The sequence below is a fragment of the Thermobia domestica genome, unplaced genomic scaffold (assembly GCF_964235325.1).
Source record: "Thermobia domestica unplaced genomic scaffold, izTheDome1.hap1.1 HAP1_SCAFFOLD_190, whole genome shotgun sequence".
Taxonomy (NCBI): Eukaryota; Metazoa; Arthropoda; class Insecta; order Zygentoma; family Lepismatidae; genus Thermobia; species Thermobia domestica.
Genome location: NW_027655920.1, coordinates 201,648 through 223,315, shown reverse-complemented (window position 1 = coordinate 223,315; position 21,668 = coordinate 201,648). Strand labels below are relative to the sequence as shown.

At 35.8% G+C, this 21,668-nt stretch overlaps 1 protein-coding gene across 1 annotated transcript in view; it reads right to left on the bottom strand.

Annotated features, from left to right (window-relative positions):
* Nucleotides 1–21,668, bottom strand: part of LOC145676517 (putative cytochrome P450 301a1, mitochondrial) — a 217,644-nt gene that overhangs the window by 173,266 nt on the left and 22,710 nt on the right. Inside the window, exon 2 of the mRNA XM_081747340.1 lies at nt 11,466–11,698. Coding sequence (XP_081603466.1) covers nt 11,466–11,661 — 196 coding nt within the window. The 5' untranslated portion in view covers nt 11,662–11,698. The remainder of the gene's footprint in view (nt 1–11,465; nt 11,699–21,668) is intronic.

The window sequence follows — 21,668 nt, the reverse complement described above, 5'->3', positions numbered from 1 at the left end:
GACATCGAGGGATGCAATTCGTGGAGGTATTGCAGCACAACTCAGGACCATTTCCGCGATATTCAATCCACCACGGGAGAAATTGACGGGAAGGTACACTATGCTTTTAGATTCCTAGAAACCTTTGTTATTCATTGATCATACAACTTATATCAATTGATTACTGATTTCTGGTTTTTATTTCTATTGATTGGTCATATAGTGTGTATGTATTAATAGTTTGGGCCCACTAGTTTCGAATAACATTGATTTTTTTTTGTATATACATCTATATATGTACTTACATAGTTTTAAAAGTTACGTGCCTGCTCTATTTGTTGCATTTTCCACTTCTTATGTCAACTTATTAAATAACACCAACTTTTTTTTTATATACGCGGATCTTTAGTAAATTGAAAATGATTATTGATTATCGGGTTTATATATGTAAAATACAATGTCGCAACCTTATGAAGAAAAAAGGTGAATTTTGATAGTCAGGGTTTTTGTTTTGTCTTTGAGCCAAATAAATATAAATATTTATAAAATATGAATACTTGTCGAATATGAACGGTTATGTAGAATTTAAACGTCGACGAAATATTAAGATAGATATTAAAGTGAAATTCATTGTATTGATTAATATGAATACATATATATATATATATGCGAGTATGTATGTAATGGGCTCGATATTTACCCTGGTCTTGTTAGGTTGCCATAGATTTTTGACACCCGGTATTAACCAACTATTTGTGATATATAGTATTACCGCGTAAATTGTCATAAATTACTTTTTGTTGAGTTGTTATTAATTTCTGTAACTATTAAAGTGGAATATAATGTTAAATACTGCATGTGAATAAAACAAGTAGCGGGTCGTAAGATAAATAAGAATAACCCTAATCCTTACCCGAATGTACTTCGCGAGTGAAATTAGCAACCTACGAAACAGTGCGCCCCTCCAACGACTTTTTCCATCAGTAAACCATGAAACAAATCCTTCCCCTACGATCGGAAACCAAACTATTCAGTATCTAGAATTTTTTGACTACGAGATCTATACTAGGAAAAAATTAGTGATCTTAAATTCAACGAACTGAAATCTGTTTAATAATTTAATGTGAATACCGGAATATGGAAATATGTTCCCAATATCTGTGACTGGATTTGATAAGTTTTCCTTAATATTGACAAACTTTGAAATTTTAGATAAAGTGCGTCGAGTGACGAAATGAGAAATATAGATATAAATATATGTGATATGAAGCAATTAGTTGTCTATAGTTAAAACAAAAACAATTGAATACTCTCATGGACACAAACCACAGTGCGTAAAGAGAGTTGGAAAAAGAAGCTATTATCGACGTGAGAACAAAGACTCATAAAACTGTCGATATGTCTCCTATTGAGACAAAGACTCAATAAAATATTACTAAAGTGTTTTTTTTTTTAAATGATTAACCAATTATTTTTTTCTTTTCCTGCAATGATATGTATTCATTGCACTGAGTTTTAAATATATATTGACCCTTGAATTTTTTTTCTTGTCTCGTCTTTGGTTTAATTCTTTTTCATGTAATCCAACTTTTAATATATATATAAAAAGAGAAATGTGTTATTTGATCTTGTTGAAAGTAGCGAATTTCTGTGCATGTTTATGAAACATTCTTTTCATGTATTAAATTTTTTCTGTTATGTCAAACTAAATCTTCTTCTATTGAAATGTAATAAATGTATATAGTAATGTAGTTAGGTTAGTTTAATTTAACTAAATACAACCCGAAGTATACATTGTCCTGTATGAATGTGTGTGTGAGTGAAATGTAGGTTCATTATTAAGTGCATCCATTATTTTGACATATATGTGTGACTTATTATAATTAATGGTAGTTATCAATTAAACTCATTGAATGTTAATACTAACTTAAGTTGGCTCTATGAAGGAAGTAAAAAGGACTGAAGTAGCCTGAACGAATGATCATCATGAGAGAACTGTGAAAGTCAAAATCTTCGACACATATGTGATACTCTGATTTTTTTTTTCCTGTGGTCGTTTCTAACATGCCATCAACTTCGTCGTTCATTTTTCAAATATTGAATATTAGTCTAGAACTTCTGGAAATATTGAATAAACGGTAAAATTAAACTTTCTCATCTATCTCAGAGCTAGATTGGGATAATTCGGTAGTTGGGGTCAAATGGATCTAGGTCGGGGATGTATGGGTTAACATGTGTCTACCTTTGATCACTTTAATACCAAACATTCACCCAATAGCTATTGGAAATGATCCCAATTAGATAATTATTCACTTTCCTTTACCATATTCCTCAAAATATCTAGTAACAGCTTCCCCTTTATCACCTTCTTACTTTACATCTTTCCTCTTCTATCTTCTTTTTCTTTTCTTCATCTTCTTCTCCTTCTTCTAATTTCTTTTTTAATAAAACTGAAAGGGGGGTCGTGACTGGGAATTCTATATGTAATAAACACGGTCATGTATTTATTTGATTTTATTTTCTTTAGAAGTCCGATAAAAGGTTTTCTCTTTTCGATCGAACCTAGTATGTTCGAAATTAAGAAATTAAGAAATGGAAATTATATTCCAATATAATTAGGCATAAGCTGATAGCTTCATGAACATCCCCACCAGGGGTGAAGGGTTCCCACTCACGACTTATTCTGTACATCACATTTGTTGCAGCTTCCTTTTTCCTCAATCAGTTTTAGATTGACGAGCGGTGACAGGATTCGTTGTTATGGCAACAGTGGTTGCTGTGGCAACGACCCCCCTTTTTCCAGTTTTAAGTTTTACAGAAACTTACCACATTAGCCATCCTTCTCAAGTGCAATATCAAAGCATGCAATTTGCAAATTACTTTGCAAGATTTTATATTCTGGCAATGACAACTTGATAGCATTATTTTATGTTATGGTTAGTATGCTCTTAATATTGTGTTTCTTGTGTGTTCTCAGGAATTTGGTTTTACCCTCAAGAATCTCAGTAAGCATTTGTTAAATTATTTTGTGAAATAAACACGAAGTTTTTCAATAAAAGTGCAATATATTCCGATTGTTCATCTATTAATGTAGTTGTCAGTATAAAAAATATGCGTCGTATCTTTCATACAAGAAAGGATTACCATCGTCACAAACTGTCGTATCTTTTTCCCGCCAAATTTTCCACAAGCTTTTACAGGCAATTTCCATAAAGCTTTCTCCGCTGATTTCATATGCTTTAAGTAATAACTTGGTAAATTTTCTCTCCTTTCGGTAAAATAGATTTTGAGTTATGGCTGTTCAAAGTTGTGTGAAAACCTAAAAATCGCTCTCCTGAAAAGTTTAGAAAACTGAGATACGACAGTTTGTGACGCTGTCGACGATATGTTTGAGGGGGTGTAAAAATTAATCGAAAAGATTTTTTCCTGGAAGAGCACCTACGGATAGACAATTGGGCGGGTGCGTCATGGACATAAGGGGGGTGGGCACCACTGTTATAATTGTAACCTTATTATGGTCGACACAGTGCAAGGACTATTTTTTTTTAATAATCTTGCTTGATAGAGTAATCAGAACGTAGTGCCTCCTTTTTTGTAAAATCTTTATGTGAATGAAGAAAAACTGGAACCTTATTGTCAAAATATATAGGTTTGTTGGGTCCTACCGAGGCTATTCAAAATTTTTGACCATCGCTTTTGGTACATTTCTCCTCTGGTTTAGCTTAAAGCAAAACATTCGCTCTACAGAAATTTCAGGGGCTGTATTTTAACCCGTACATTTACAACGTCGTTAATATATTTCAGGTGCTGTAAATGTTGTGTATGAAAAATATTTTTGAAACAAGCAAACAAATGGAAGATGGGGCTGAATCAAGATTGTAGAACGGTTGGAAGCTGAAACATCCCAAAGCCTGTAATTTATCTATTGATAGGTGCATAGTGAATTTTACGTGGTGCATAGCAACACATAAAAAATGTTTTGTGTTTATTGAACAGCTTTTGTGGTGTATAGCAACACATAAAAAGTGCTTTCTTTTTCCTTGAACAGCTTCTTGTAGTTCATAGCAACACATAAAAGGTGCTTTGGTTTTCATTGAAAGCTTCTTCTGGCGCATAGCAACACATTAAAAGCTCTTTCTTTTTCAATGAACAGCTTCTTGTTGTGCTAGCAATACATAAAAAGTGATTTTTTTAAAATTAAACAGCTTCTTGTGATGAACACCAACACATAACAGTTCTTTGTTTTTCATTGAACAGCTTCTTGTGGTGCATAGCAACACATAAAATGTGATTTCTTTTTCACTGAACAGCTTCTTGTGGCGCATAGCAACACACAAAAAGTGCTTTCTTTTTCACTGAACAGCTTATTGTGGTGCATAGCAACACATAAAAAGTGCTTTCTTTTTCATTGAGTAGCTTCTTGTGATTCATAGCAAAACATTAAGTCACTGCTCTCGTTTCCTCCTTGGTGCAGATCGCCATGTTTAACGGTCTGCCACCCTCCAACGACTAATGCAGGAATACGAGCGACACGTTGTCTCGAAGTGTTGGCAACTACACTCAGCGATGGTTACTAGCACTGTTGCCAATTCCTGGAAATAGAAATTGCAAATGTGCCTTTGGTTTTTCAATACCCCTCGTATAAGTGTCGGAAGTCATATAGGACGACTGTTTGTCTGCCGATATGTATCAGAGCAAAAACGGTGAGAGAAGTTTTTTTTTTTCTAATCGATTCAGTGTCCCAAAAATAAGTTCCATCATCCTTCGTTAACGTCTTATTCAAATTGGAAGTGGTTGGAATTAGATACTTCCAGTTTCTACGTTTTTAGCCGTAAACAAAACCAGTAGTAGATAACGACAAGCAGATATTTTTTTTTTCAATCGATTAGGCGTCTCAAGAAAACATACCATTTTACCATCCGCAATACTCTACTCCAAAATCAGAAGTGGTTGGAATGTAGTACTACTTCCAATTTTAATACTTTCTTTTTTCATATAGCAGAAACACGTTGAGGGATAAAAAGAAAACTGTTCGTGACCCAAGAATTCGTTTTGTCTCTTTAATTTGTTGACGTTGCGGCAGATCTTCGGGCTTCAGTTACTCTACTGTCTGAATACTGTAACGATACCAGTGTAAAATGGAACTAAGAACTTCCCTCTCTGTTGTCCATAGGATGGCCAATTCCCTTGACGCAGCCCGAGCAAAGGTGGCGGAATATGGAGCAAATGCTGGTGGTCCACAATAGCCAAAGCAACCTCGTCAACAACCTTCGTTGGAATGGGTTCGAGTCACACACAACTCACCCGTTGTCTTCAATTTCAGTACCATCTTGTTAAGTTATTCTTGATAGAGGTACTCTCCGCATTCCTTTCAGATGTCGATATACCCTCAATACTGCACTGTAATTGCTTCCGGGGCCGCGGTGGCTCAGTGGTAGAGCGTTCACCTCTGGTGCGTGGAGTTTCTGGTTCGATCTCCGCTCGCACCAAGTGAACTTCGTGATGCACAAACACTGTGTGCGTGGATTTTCCCGGGGTTCTTCCGTTTCCTCCCACTTTATTTATTCCACAAGGTCATTCGTTTCAAATCATCACCGTCTCCTTTAACCTAGCCGGCATAAGTGTTGGGGTATAAAACTGAAAGATTGTAATTGCTCCCATTTTGATAAACAAATTTTACTAACAGTGCACAGTCTCTCTTATCAATAGCATTGCTGCTCCTTACACGATCGTATGAGCTTACGTGTGTTATGGTCTGTACAGCACCACATCTTCTCCTGGTGGCGGAAAGTGGAACTAATATTTTTTTTCAGCATAACTCGCTTCCAAGTGGTCTCATTAGGACGTTGATAACTTCTCGTGCTGGACTACCGTGAATAGTGGTACTTTCAGTGTAATCACCTTGTATTTCTTTTAGGTCACGAACATTAGAATTTTATTTTTAAACTTTTGAAAAACCTAACATATTCAAATTTTATATACGGTAAGAGAAAGAATCAATATTTAATATTGATTTAACTTGGGTATTTGCTCTCAGTCTCGGTCCTTACGCAATTAATTACATAGCAGACCGACTTAAAAAATTGATAAATTAACTTTTTCGCTTTTCTACTTTGTGTTGAATTGAATGAGATTGTCTAATGTATACTGAGGCTTACTTTTAGATTGGCAAGACTTTTGAAAGAAAAAAAGAAAAATACGATTAAGATTTTCAGTACAAGATTAGTTGAATTATATGATGAATGCAAAATTTATGGTACTTTTACGTGATTTTAACAATCTTTGTAAAAAGCAAAGAAATTAATTAAAAAGTGTCCCGCTACTTGTTAGAAGGCTTTTGCACCATCTATCAAGTGCGGAGTCAGTGAAGCAGGCACGTAGCCAAGGGGTGGGTCCGGGGGGTCCGGACCCCCCCCCCCTTCGGATCCAGATATTAAGGAAGGATGAAACAAAAACAAACGAGAAAAAGACGAATCAGCGTCAAAAATATAAAGCTACAGTAAGTGTTTAGTTACTCTTTCTTATGAGGACCTTTGTGTGGTTTGAAAATTGGTATTATTGTAACGAAGCATTCCGAATTCCATCTATCTGCATGGATAACATAGACTTTCAGGTAGAACTTGCCCAGAATCACCAATAATATGAGCCATTTTGAATTTCGCGGCACATCTAATCCATTGTATAGGATGTCTTTACTCCAAAAAGAGTATCTCGTTGCTATCCTTGATGGCATTAAACGAAGATAAGAAAAAGAAGAAGAAAGAAGACAAATAGAACCGAGTTCGAATGACCTCGGAAGTCTATATCTTTTTCAATACTTTTTTATTTTCTTTTACTCAAGATTTCTTCATAGTTTCTCTTCTTAAAATACTTAGTAACATGTCCTCATTTTATTGTCCTAAAAGACCAATATGGGTATGTTGCCAGTAAAATAGTTTAGATTAATTGATCCCCTGGTGTGTAACCATGGTATTTCATGTCACCCCCCTGATTACGAAATCCTGGCTAAACGAACAAATATATGTTGCCACTAAAATAGTTTAGAATGATCGAGCCCCTGGTGTGATAACCACAGTATTTCGTCACGGACCCCCCCTATTTCGAAATCCTGGCTACGTGCCTGAGTGAAGAAAAAAGTTGACACAAGGTTTATTCCATTCTTGTAGTAACACGACGATATCCATTTAAGAGGACCTACAGCCTCTGTATTCATTTTTGTGCTCAAACATCAACCGAAGAACGAAAAATCAATTTGTAGATTCGTCATGCATATACATATACATATATATATATCTTTAAGACATAAGTAATATGAATATTTTGATTGATTGAATTCACATAAGATGTTTAGGATGGAAAAGCACCAGCTTGCTTTTAGTTCTGCAACCATAGGGTTTACACTTTAGTTCCCCGCTCCCCTAATTCATTGAATTACTTAACTACTACGGTAGATTTTAGTACCGGTGAAACTACGGCAGATTTACAAATTATGTGAATTCGATACTGAAACCGGAAGTAACGCCTATAACTTCTGGTTCGAATAAAGAGTCAAGTTTATAGGTTAAATCTGTTTCTTCAAACACTGAATACATATCAAAATGACTTTCACGCTTCTTATATAATTACTACTAAACCTGTATAAGAATTGGCACTGAAACCGGAAGATGTAGCCCCGCATAGCGTAGTCTCTAACACTTTCGTCTTTAGTGCGAGCGGTCCCGGGTTCGATTCCCGGTGAGGAAACTCGGTCGAAAAAGTGTAAAAGCTTTTTCAGGGAAGCCATCCTGAGTGAGGTTTTCATGAGTTTTCCTCATTTATACCTGGTAAATGTCGGGATGGTACTTAACATACCAGGTCCCAGGCCGCTTCCTTCCTTCCTCAATCCTTTCTTCTTTCCCTTTCCTCGGATAGTGTGATCGCCGAGGGATTCTATCCTTCATACGGGACAGGTTAACATAGCCATAGATGCCGAAAGTATAGAAATCAAATTCCTGATCGTAATCTAGCAGCAAAGACAGTAGACCCAACAGTGGAAAACTTTAGCCTTTTCCCAACTGCCAACGCTGTCCTTTTGTGTTTTAATTGGGGTTTGCCGAGCTTTTGCTAAAGGAGTCATCTTTCATCGTAACCAATGGAAACAACATTGCAATCGGGAACATGAGATGATTGAAACTGTGGGATAAATGACCACAGATCCTTGCTTGACCTACATAGCCTACAGTTTAAACTACATTGGATCACAGCAATTTTCAACTTTATTTTCGGAATTACGAATCTCCAACTATACCGATAAATTACCCTCCGTAGATTCTGCTACTACGATTTAGGCTTGAGCTACTTTAGTATTTCCTAGACCACCCTGTATAATAGAGAGTGTGTAATTAAAGTTCTTTACCATGAAAAGACAAACAAAAAAGAAAAATAAATCCTTGTGAAGTAATTTTCCTTTGGCATGCGTACCAAACAGTTAACCTTCCTGTCTCTAGTGCTTTTTGTACTGGGTTGGACTGCCAGTAGGGGTGACAGTTTATCAAGTTTGACACAGTGTCGTGAGGTAATTGGATTAAACTATTATAGTAAAAATCAGTCAAAAATAGCAAAATGATGTACTTGGAAATCGGTTAACTAATTACGTATGCAGTTATTTGTATGTTATACTTTTATAATCTTGAAATAGTAGTTTGTGGGTAACTGCGCCAAAGAGTTTTAAGTTACTTTTAACATACGTATATAAGACAGAGATTTGCGGATATCAGAAAGCTGAAATATGGAAACCAGTTCTTCAATTTGTGTGAGTACACACAGAGAAAAAGTATGAACAATATATTTATAGCATGAGAAAATAAAATGAAATCGTTTAGTTTCACGTTCCACGGTTACCGTATGCCTGTTAGGTAAATGAGACGGCGAGGATGAGAAATGAATGTAATGATGGAATGAAGAAAGTGGGAGGCAACGGAAGAACCCCGAGAAAACCCACGAGCACGGTGTTTGTCCACCAGAAAGTCCACACGGTGCGAGCTGGGATCAAACCAGGGGTGAACGTTATACCACTGAGCCAGCGCGCCCCCAATGAAAGAAGTAGTGGCATGAGAAATTGGGAGGAAACGGGAATGCCCCGAGTAAATCCACAGACATGATTTTCTCCACCACAAACTTACTTGAGAGAGAATCGAACCAATGACCTCAGACACTAGAGCTCATTTGTGGCCAAGCGGTTAGCGTACGCGCCTTTGGTATGGGAAGCCCGGGTTCGATTCCCGTTGATAGCTTATGTGGTTCGGATTGCACGTTAATCAGTCGGTCTACGTCTCGCATAGCCTCGCTGCTGAACAGGACGTTAAAATCAACTCAACTCAGCTCTACCACTAAGCAACCGTGCACCCCTTCCACTACAGTTTGAATAGAGGCTTAAGAGAGTAGATGATGTCAAAGCTAAATCGATTTTAAAAGCTCGTATTTTTATCTCTTATAGCAGAAAACACGTTTTTTGGGAGAGAAGAGCATTATCTTTCCATTCATCGGATTGCTTCTTCAACCATAGTTCATATGACGGGAACCAAGAGTCCATCCATAGTGGCAATCCTTTCAAGCAAATCTTCATACTCGCACTGATAGAGGTTCAGCAATCCTTGTGCAACTACTGTACATTGAATTGTTTTCTTATAATTCGGTGATTTGGCGCAATCATACTCGAAACGAGCACCGGGTCTCTACAAACACACTCGGATTCTGAGGGCAACATTCCTGACGGTAGAAGTACAAGTCTCGACGGTAATCCTGTCCATGATATCACTGATCAACATCTCCAGTACTGCGATAGATGGCAGTTTGGTCTGTCTCCAAAATCTAAAGTTCTACTTAAGAAAATAGAAAGGCCACGCAGATACAAGTGGCATTCGTCAGTAAAGAGAATGTTATTCATATCAAATGCACCATTATTACAAATTTTCGATATGGTCTTCTAAAATTCCATCCGCCTATACTTTCCATCATCTGATAATTTCTGCAGAAACATAATTTTGTACGGAAGAAAAATTTAGATCTTTGTCCAGGATCCTGTTCAATGAGGTCCTAGTAATCTCCAGGCATCTTGATTTACGCCGTCTCTATTTCCAAAAGCTATGCAAACCACCGATAGTTTCAGGTGTTGTTACAGTTCTTATAGTGGCCCACTCTTGCGCTCCTGAGGTTTGTATAGCTTCCGGAAATGGAGCCGAAGTAAATCAGATTGCTTGGAGATTACTAAGACCTCACTGAACAGGATCCTGCACAAAGATTTAAAACTTTTTCTGTGCAAACTTCTCGTTCAATTCTTTAATTCATTTCTGCGCCAAATTTAAAATTGTTGGCTTGGGGGATGTGTCTATGTATCTAGAAATGTTGTATAAATTTTCTAGGTACAACTACGCTGCTCTACGCTGTACTAGATGGCAATCTTGCGTAACGTCACAAATGTGTTGCCAGATACCAAAAAGGAAAAATATTTAGTTGCTGAGTTCAATGAGTAATGTATTTGCATCTCGTGCAGACTTAATTAACATTTATAATTACAAATTTCCTTGTCTATCCACACTGTGTATCCCTTTTAAATACCGGATATTTTAACGGTTAATTATAGACTTCCAGTAAGTGGCTACAGCATCATCCCTATTTATCGTAGGATCATGGTTTATACCTCGTTTCTTCACAGCCTTTCAAACACTACTATTCACATACCTTCATCATGAATCATGAATCTGAGGCTGGAAAATCTAGAAAAAAGGGATGTTTGGTAAATAAAAAAAAACTTTCTTTACCCTTTTGCCCCTCTGGATTCCCTGTGTTAACGCAGAAGTGTGAAACAATCCGATAAATACTACTCAATGGACTGAATGTTTGAGCAACATTTCAATTATCTAGGTGCAAAAGTAAGCCAGCCAAAAAATAATAAAAATAGGTCTAACCAAAAAATTTTAAGTTATGACGTCATCACCCTTATGTCTTGACGCAGAAAGGCGTGAAACCATACATAATGTGTTCTACAATGTCTCTACACTTAAAAACACAAAAAAGTAAAAAAGCTTTATTGGTTCCTTTCTACTCGAATAATGAAGACACTACTTTAGTGCCTAAAAATTAGTAGCAGGACTTTTAAGGTTTATTAGATAACACAGAAGGAGAAGCATGTCATCAGGGAAGACACAACATTAAAGACTATGATTTTGTCGCAATAAATTAAGGAAAATTCTTCTACAAAAGAATATCAGGGTATTACGTAAGTATTCTTTCTTTACCTTGTAGAGACAAAATTATAATCTTTACGAATGACATGCTTCCCTCATGATATGCCAGTGTCCTGAAAACTAAAACCCTTTTCTCACGTCAGAAACCAACGTCAATCTAGAAGGAAGCCATTGAAGAAATCTACCTCTCCAATGGATAATGGTGTACTTATATAATATAACATAATATATACCAATGAATCGATATAATATTCCACTTACCTATAATTGGTATAAATCGCCATGTGTTGCCTAGAATTGGAATCGGTCGAGGGCCAGGCACCTCATCGTATGATTTCACAGATGTCAAGGATTCTGCAGTTGCAGCGCCACTATCACCTGTTAGCAACCTTCTTACAGCAGTGTCCAATCTTATAGATCGTCGATTTAAAATTAAACTTTTAGCAGTATTCTCCATGACCAACAAGTACCGCTCACAATCTCATTGGTATCAACTAGAATAAAAGAATAAATAATTAAAAATGAGGTCAATTCGAAAAATATAAAAAGTGTTACATGTTTTACTAAAGCCTGTGATAAACATCTTGGCATTTTAGCTAAACGAATAAAACGCAAGCTCTGACGCGACGTTGCCAAGTGGTAAAGGGGTACGACTATGAATTGGCTAAGCAGACAAACTACAGCGCGATCAGGTGGCAGGGAATAGACTGAACTGAATGTGTACAAAATAAACGTGGCAATACCGTAGGCCTCTCATTTGCTAGCATCATTTAAAGGAAACTTCGAGCGCCGCCTACAAATGCCAAGATGTTTGTCACGCCATTTAGTTAAAAATATTTAAATTTTCGCAAAGAATTGCGATGTTATAAACAGATGCGTCATTTGTGGAAGTGTAGGCAGCAGTTCGTTCCTGAATTTTAAATACAGGATGTTAATTAACTATTCAACTAATCACCAGGGTGTTAGAGACTATAAGTTGTGAGTAAAGTTCAAAGTGCAAAATTGAGATCAAAAACCTTCAAATTTTGATTTTAAGTATTTTTTATACCCTTGAAAGGATACAAGTTGCATCATTCAAATTTACCAAAGCCCTAAAAGCAATTACGAATTTCTTAAATTTATTTTTGACAACTTTTAGGAATGAGTCAAATGTACTTCTTCCAATGAAAGACAATGAAACCTTGTTACAATTTATCTTAGTGAACGTTAAGCACAATATTCAATATTCGCATATCATACAAGGACATTTACCAAATTTTGTTCTATCGCAATTACCAAATTTAGGGGTATATTTCCTAAAATTTAAGAGGAGTACATCACTGTACCTAAGTTCTATGAAAAAAGAACAGACACTGTACCTAACCATATAATCATATTTTGCAGCAAAGCCACATCGAAGAAGATAAATTACGTCAATAACCTCCAAATTTTGAATTTTTGGTAATTGTTTATCCATAGGAAGGGATAATCAGGACCAATGAAATGTACAGTAAATCCTAGAGAGCATTTAACTAATATCAATTTTCTCACAATTCCCAAATTTAAAAGGTGGTCCTAAGTACTCCTCCCAAAATTTAAGAGAGAAGTATTAATGTACCCATGTCTTATAAAAGAAAATGTACCCCTATAGTCACCCATTTAACCGTATAAGGCAATAACGCCTCATCCAAAAAAGAAAAATATGTTAATAATCGATCACGTGACGAATACGTGATCTTACTAATATTTGGCAACTATTTCCCCACAAACGGAAATAAATTGAATCACCCGAAATTTATGGTGAGACCTACCGAACATTTAACAAATTTTGCTATGTGCAATTCCCAAATTTACGGGTGTGCCAATGTACCCTCCCAAAATTGAAGAAAGTCCGCCAATGTACCCATGTCTTATGAAAGGTAGTGAACCCTGTACTCATTCATCTAATCATATAATGTAATAAAACCTCATCATAGGAGATAAATTAGGTCAATTACCGACCTAGTGACGAACACATGACCATATGACAATTTTATACGAATGGAAGAGAACGAGGTGGGCCACCCAAATTTATAATAGAACCTACCGAACATTTACCAATTATTGTTTTGACCATTCCAAAATTTAAAGGTGGTCCTAGGTACCCCTTCCAAATTTTCAAAAGGGTACGGTAATGTACCATGCTCCATGAAAGAAATTGGATCCCCATATTATCATATAAGACAATAAGACCATCATCAAAGGGAATAAATTAGGTCAATAACCGACCTCGTGGCAAACACGTAGTTATACTAATTTTTTGTGTCAATTTTTTACCCATGAAATGGAATGAAGTGGACCACCCAAATGTACAGCAATATTTACTAGGGTCCTATATTACTATAACAAATTTTTATTTTTTTAATTTCCAAATTTAAGGGATGGACCAATGTACCCTTCCCAAATTTCAAGAAGGCAGTACAAATATACCCATTCCTTATTAAAGGAACTGGTCCCTTGCACAGGCCTATATAATCATATACGTAATAAGGTCTCATCAAAGAGAATAAATTAGGTCAAAAACCTCCGAAATTTGAATTTTTGGTAATTTTTTACCATAAAAGGGAACGAGATGGACCCTTAAAACTTACCGAGGTAATAAGGTCTACCCAGATTCTATATTACCACACCAAATTTCTAAATTTGGCAATTTCCAAAATTTAATGGGGTGGACGTAGATACCCCTACCAAAATTTTAGGGGGTGGTCGTAGATACCCCTGTCAAAATTTAGGAGTAAGTCAAGATACCTATAATTTATGAAAACGAATAGACTTCTGTACACGCCAATATAACCATATAAGGTAATAAGACCTCACCAAACAGAATAAATTAAGTCAAAATCCTCCGAAATTTGAATTTTGATAATGTTTTACCGAAGAGAGAGAACGAGATGAACCCTCAAAACATATAGAAGTATATATCCTGATCCTGTACTACCATACCACATTTTTAAATTTGGAAATTTTCAAACTTTAAGGGGGTGGTCGTAGATACCCCTACCAAAATTTTAGAAGGTGGGTCAACATACCCCGCCAAAATATAGAAAAGTAGTCCTAGGTTCCATAGGTCATTGACCCTGTGCCAAGGACCTTGACCTCTGACTCTCAAATATTTTTGCAGACTCTATCGGTACAGTTGTGTGAAAATATTGAATTTCATCTGTATAAACAGTACAGAATTTCAGAGATGTAAAAAAAAAACCTTCTCTTGCTGTATTCTTCCAGTGTAATCGCAAGTTGTAGAAATCTACTGTTTCTACAATTTATTATGGAAATGAATGAAACTAAAGTTGCAACATTTGACCCTAACAAACAAACAGAAAAATAATCTGTCAAAGCATAATAATATTACTACTAATAATAACAATACTAACAATGCCACATGTACACCACGTAAAGGAATTTGGTTTCTAAGACATGATATTTTCTCAATTCATGTTCAAACCGGAAGTGTCAATAGATTTCTACCACTTCTGGTTTTATTAGAGATCTTAAGTTGGAAATGGAATGCACTCTTGGGATGCTTAATTGATTGCAAAAAAGAGAAAATGCTTCTCCTATCTCTTGCCATTTTTCACTCTATAGCAATCAACATTAAAACCGGAAGTGATTGGTTTCTGGCACTTCCGGTTTGAATAGAGAGTGAAGAGGAGAGATTATATACCATTGTCTTAGAACGATTGATTACAGAAAACCACTTCCCGCTATTTCTTATCTAGTTCTGCTCTATGTAGATCAACATTGAAACCGGAATTTTTAGTGAATTTCGATCATTTCTGGTTTTAGTATAAAGTTAAGGATGCAGATGAAATTTACTCTTGAGACATTTAGTCGACTGCACGAAACCGTTTTCTCGCTATTTAGATGTTATCGTTTCTTGCAGGGACGTACGGAAGGGGGAGGACACGGGGGTCCGGACCCCCCCCCCGAAATTTCGACTTTTTAAAAATTTAGCCTAATTTTAGGGGCAATTTTAGCAATTTTAATATAAAATAGCTTCATATTTAGTTTGAACCCCCCCCCCCGAAATAAATTCCTGGTTACGCTACTGGTTTCTTGCTCTATATGGATCACGTTAAAGCCGGAAATGCTTGACTTCTATCATTTCCTGTGGTGAAACCGCTTCCATCAATGAATTTTATTCCTAAGTAACTTACATCCTGGTTAACACTGGTGGTGATTTATCGAGGAGTTTTTCAGATTTCTTCCCAGAAGGACGGACACTCATTCTTTTGTCTCCCTGATAGGGTCAATATGTAAAGGAGGTTTGGTAAACCAAAATCCTTTAAAATGGGCTTATCAGTCCATAGTTCCGTGAAATATCCAATAAATAGTTCCATGCATGGCCGTCGCGTGGGTTGTAAGCGCCCGGGGTTCCTACTCCCCTTCCCCCCGAAGTATGTTATGAGAAACAACCAGAGTTTATTCTATACTTCCAGATTTAAATATGGAATGTAAGATCATAATGTAAGATAAAGGAGTTGGTATTATGTCACTTTTTAAAAAAGTGAATGGCTTTTGTAGTTAAAACGTAAAAGTTAATGAAAACATGGTTTTGAATTATTGAAATCGAGTGCTATTCTTGTTTATTTTGAACTTGATACATATGAATTCCAAGATTTATAAAAATAAAAAAAAATAATAAAATTTCTCACAGAGAGCTGGAGAGAGTTTCAGTTGAATAATCCTAAACGATCATTTACATTACCGGTAATTATCTTGGTCTCCAATTTTACAACCAAAGTAATATTGATAGGCTTTTCTTATTAGTGGTGTTATAGTCTGCTTTTGTGAGGAAAATGTCACTTCCCCACACACGTAGCAGAAGCTATCCGCACTGTTTACACAATTTCGCGGCATTTTTGTTTATTGAAATCCTCAAAATGTCACTTGAAATAGTTCCAACAACTATTTTAAAATATACATTCGAAATACCAGTATTTTTGCGTACTTGTAGTTGTATTTTTATGTCCTGCACTACACAAACGTCACACCCAAAACGCTGATAACTGCACTAAACCTGTCTTTTCTAACAATAGCAGAACACTACTGAGATAAGGAACGCAATGAAACCAAGCGTTCATATAGTTTCTCCAGTGTTGCCGGATCAGTGTAACATTTTACCCCAAACGAAGCAAATATATTTATTTTTAAAGCGTTATTATTAGACATGCCTGTAAAACGAAAAGTAAAGCTAATATTCGAAAATAACTTTCAAATTCGTGATCAGCACCACAAAATCAATAACAATTAGCTGATTTTGTTCAATTTACATTTTCGTTGTTGAACAGTGTAATTTTCAAGTTCAATACTCTATTTGGAGTCTCCGAAGGATCTAATCTAGGTCCCATTTTGTTTCTTCTTGTTATTAAAGATTCATCTGTGTATTAAAACTTCTCAAGTAGTTCTGTTTGCCAACAGTCTCAAATTATACTCCAAAGTAAGTTCAATTGATGACTGCGGGAAACTTCAATAGGATCTACAACGAGTCCTTATTATTAATAAGAACAAATTAGTTCTTCATCTGTTCAAATGTACATACGTATCTTTCAGGAGGAAAGAAAAGCCAATTACCTTTACCTATATAATAAGTGGTACTTCCTTGGCTATCCCAAATACTATCAAAGATCTAGGAGTTATATTTGATAGCAAATTAACTTTTGCTCAACACGTTGACGAAATAACGAGTAGTACATATAGAAACCTAGGTTTAATTTATACGATAGGACAGGATTTCTACAAAGAATTAACATTTATAAAGTTATACTTTTCTATGTGAGGTCAAAATTAGATTGGACATCAAATGTCACTAAATACTCTGATGCAAATAGAAAATATACAGATTAAATTTTTAAAATTCTTACATAAAGAAAACCGGTTTCTACCCAAACTATGTTCCCTACGAAGCCATAGTAAAGAATTTTAGTTTTCAAACATTAGAAAGAAAGAGATGATTGTTTGATTTGTTGTTCTTACATAAATTATTAAATGATAAAATTAAGTGTCCAGAATTAATTTCAAAAGTATTATTACGTGTCCCAATAGGTAAGACTAGAACAGCAAACACTGCGACATTCTATTGTAGAAAAACAAGAACTAACTTATTGCATAAGTCTCCTCTGTGGAGAATGTGTGCTTCATATAACGAAATAATTAGATTTCATGTAGTAGATGTATTTAGTATTTCCGAAAACAAGTTCAAAACAATTGTCAGACAATAACTTCTGCATAATTAAACGATGCATATTTGTGTTTGTATAACTGGACATTAAGCCTGCTGTGTTGTCTTTATGGAATAAATAAATTTTACTTAGGTATTCTGAATTCCTTTAATATTGTTGATTTGTTGTCCCGGCACCCACCTGGTCGCGCCCCGCCCACGCGACGGTCCTGGTTCCATGTACACATTTCAGTATTAGAAGGGTTGCCAACTGACCATTATTTTACCGACTGACGCATGTTTTTGTTAGTCTCAACGGTACATTTCAACGTTTTCTTTTCTGCTTTGAAAATTACTGACAAATGTAAATAAGTTTGTTTGTCAATTCTAGATATAAGAAGAAGAAAATCAGCACATGTTCACTAAGTGTGTCCTATTGTAGGCTTACCAAAAGGTGACAACCCTCATATTAATCTTTTTGTGAGATCTAATAATGTCGTTTAAAAAAATAGCCTAGTCTGTCGTACGACAACCCTTTGTAAATAAGTTTTTTTTTTCTATAATACCTTGTATATACAAGGATTAAAATCCAGTAACCCTCGTCTGTCTGTGGTTAATAAAACTAGAATTATTATATGAAATCCACTCAGTTTTCTTTAATACATGTGAAGACATGCGTGTTACTTTATAGTCGCGCGGACTGTGTGTGAAATTCGAAAGTATTCATTGAAAGCACATTCTGTGAAGAAATAAAGAATTAGGTAAGAAATATTGAATAAAGTGAAAATTGTTATCAACTCATGTGTGTGTGTGTGTGTGTGTGTGTGTGTGTGTGTGTGTGTGTGTGTGTGTGTGTGTGTGTGTGTGTGTGTGTGTGTGTGTGTGTGTGTGTTGTGTGAAGTGAAGAGGAGATGGTATTGTTTGCTCGTTTTCTTAAGAGAAAATTGGAACATAAAAAAGGAATTTTCCTAAGCCCCGGTTTCTTTAAGTACTTCTGTATGACAAAAAAAATCATTTTGGTTTTCCTTTCGCATTGTTCTGCAACGGTGAACAATGAACAAGTGACATTGAAGTACCTATCGCCGCGTCATGCTCGTTTGAGTATTTTCAAAGCCGCAGGGAGAAAGAAAGAAAAAGAGAGAAAAAGACAAACGGTCTTACTCAGCTACTCAGCGGTTAACCATGTATCTTCGGAACGGAACCAGGGGAAAGTTTTAAAAAAAGAAATCATATTTCTGGTGTAACCACTGCTCTGTATTCGCGGAAATTGAAGGAAAGAAACGCATCTTATGTGATTATAGGTTTTCTACCCAGCCACGGTAGAGGACACGCAATGTATATCCCTGAGGTAATGACCAATGGAGTCAAAGAACCGTTTTGCAAAACGTGTTTACGTTTTGCAAAAATGCTGCAAAAAGAACAAGAATATCGCGATTTGAAAATAAAGAAAGATTAACTTAATGTTATTATTTTTTCTACAGTAGTGCTTATAAATATTTCCAGTTGGAAAGACAATTAAAGACTTCAATGTCTAAAAATTTCTGACTTCTGACATATGTTGTGTCATTTAATGATTACATAAAAGCTTATCACAACATTCTTCGCGATTATTATCATTAGCAGAATAATCAGCAAACCTGCATAACTTTCTTTTTCCATATATCCTCTTCAATAAAATAGAATCTAAGTTCAGTTGAACTTCGAATACGAATAGATGGAGGTATGTTGCCCTAATTATGCTCGGGTTTTCTCGGGACTCTTCCATTTCCTCCTACGTTCTTAATTCCGCCATTATCATCCATCCTATTATCAGCATCTCCCTTACCCTAGTTGTATAATCGTCGAACCAAACTTTTATTTATTTATTTATTTATTTATTTATCTATTTAAGTACTTAAAAATCGTGGATTCATTTTCCAGGGAACAGTACGTAACATATAAGACCCAGACTCTTCCTCACTTCCCTAATCCTTTCTTCTTGGTGTACTGAGAAAAATCTGTTATCCGGACAGCGATATATTGTATAAATATACGAAATCCTTACATTTATACGTAAATTACTACGGAGCGTACGCTATACATATGCTACATACTTTTCTCGCTTAGATGTTACATCATGCCGTTGCAGGATGTTTGACATCTAACAGTCTTACGTATATTACATACATATACGTATATTACATACGTCAGCTATATGTTACACAGGCCCATCTGTATGTGAGATCCTGACCGCCTTTCATATGGGAAATACGTTTATTGGGAACAGTTTTACGGAAAGTATACGTATAAAATTGCTTTTTCAGTTATATGTTTGCTGTACGTTCAGGACAAAAACTACAAGATTTACACAATGTAACCTACGTTTTTTTCGTATGATATGTACTTTTTTTCTCGGTGTTATCCCGCGTAGAGTAGTCGCTAGTGCTCTCGTCTTTGGTGCGAGCAATCCTGAGTTTGATTCCCGGTAGAGACACTCGGTCGAAAAAATGTAAAAGCTTTTTTTTTCAGGCCAGTCATCCTGAGCAAAGTTTTTCTGGTTTACCCTCATTCAGACCAGGCAAATGCCGAGATGATACCTAACATAGAAGTTCCAGACCGCTTCCTTCCTTTCCTTTTCCCTAATAGTGTGATCACCGAGAGACGTCATCCCTCGCACGTGACTGGCTAATAAATGCCGAAAGCCCAAAAAATCTAATTCTTAATTCCTAAATCTAATCCCCGTTGATTTACACAGCATATAAATCGTTCATTGCATTAAAAACAAGAAATGAAAATTACAATATGTAAGTTGTAAATACGTTCTGAAGTGGGGTGGTTTACATACTCGCTGTTCAAGTGGACGCTAAATCCAAACTCCAGGGCAGTGCCGTGAGGGGGGTAGCGGGGCAACGGCCCCGGGCTCCGAAGTAAGGGGGCGAAAAAATCGGGAGAAAAAGGGGCAAAAGAAAGGAAAAATTATTTGGAATATATGTATGAGGGCGCCGTCGTATACTCTCGCCCCGGGCGCTGATTTTCCACGGCACGGCTCTGTCCAAACTCTATCTAACCCACCAGTTACACACTGTCTTGTCCGGAGGAAAGCATTAAAAAAAAGAGAGAGAAAGAGAAAATCAAACAGAAAAATCTTCCGTATACGTTCAAAATATCCTGGAGCAATTACACAAATTCTTCAGTTCAAAAACAAAGCGATATTCATTGAGGAAGTTGTCATGCATTACCTTTTAAACTTAACATCTGCCGCGCAATGGCCTTTAATGTAAGTTTAATGTGATTTTAAGTAACATTAATGGGAAATGCTGTAGTAACTGTTATTGTTAACTAACTTTCTATACAAGAAAACACCTTGTGCACACTGGAATTACCATCATATTTTCTACACAGGGAAGTAACTTATATAAACCTCAGTAACGAAATCTTGAACGGGGACAGCAGATGAAAATTATATAGAATCCATTACACAATCAAGAAAGAAGATCCTTAGCTAGAGATGGTTTATTTACAGTCAATTTGAAAATAATAATAATAATAATAATAATAATAATAATAATAATAATAATAATAATAATAATAATAATAATAATAATAGTAATAATAATACAAAATAGTACAGAATTTGTCACAATCTGACAATTGTAATGAATAACAAACTGGTAGACACAGTAAATAGGATCACACGAAAGCAGAAGTGCACCCAGAATTTTTTATTGGGAGTGGTCCAAACTTTTTGGGGGGTCATCCAGTACTACAAGACACCATGTCTATTTAACATTGTACTGATGTTATTCTGCATTGAAAAATACGATAAGTAACTGTTAAGTACTCCCATTATATTTTCAGGGGGAAAAAACTAGAATCTTATTATATCTAAAAATCTAGTTCTGATTTTTTTATCCCAGGAATACAGGTAGCAGTAATTAACAGCTACTTATTGTACTACACGAAGTATAAGAAAGAAATCTTTGAGTTACATAAATCATTTCTGTGCAAATATAATTTTATTAAGAAAATGTATAAATGTATGTCAAGTGGCGAAGTATTTCGGGGGGGTGTCCGAACCCAGTGGACCCTGCATGGTGCGCCCATGCAGGAAACTTACATTTGTAAATGAATATCTTGTCAGTTAAAGCGGTCAGTAGGCTTGTTATATAGCTTTAGATGTTTAAATATGTGAGGATTTACATTACTAATATTTGCTATTAAAAATCTTTTACTCTTCCCCCAAAGAAAAACTTCCAGTTTCAGCAATATTTCTGTATCGTATGTAATCGGATCTGTATCTGTATCTG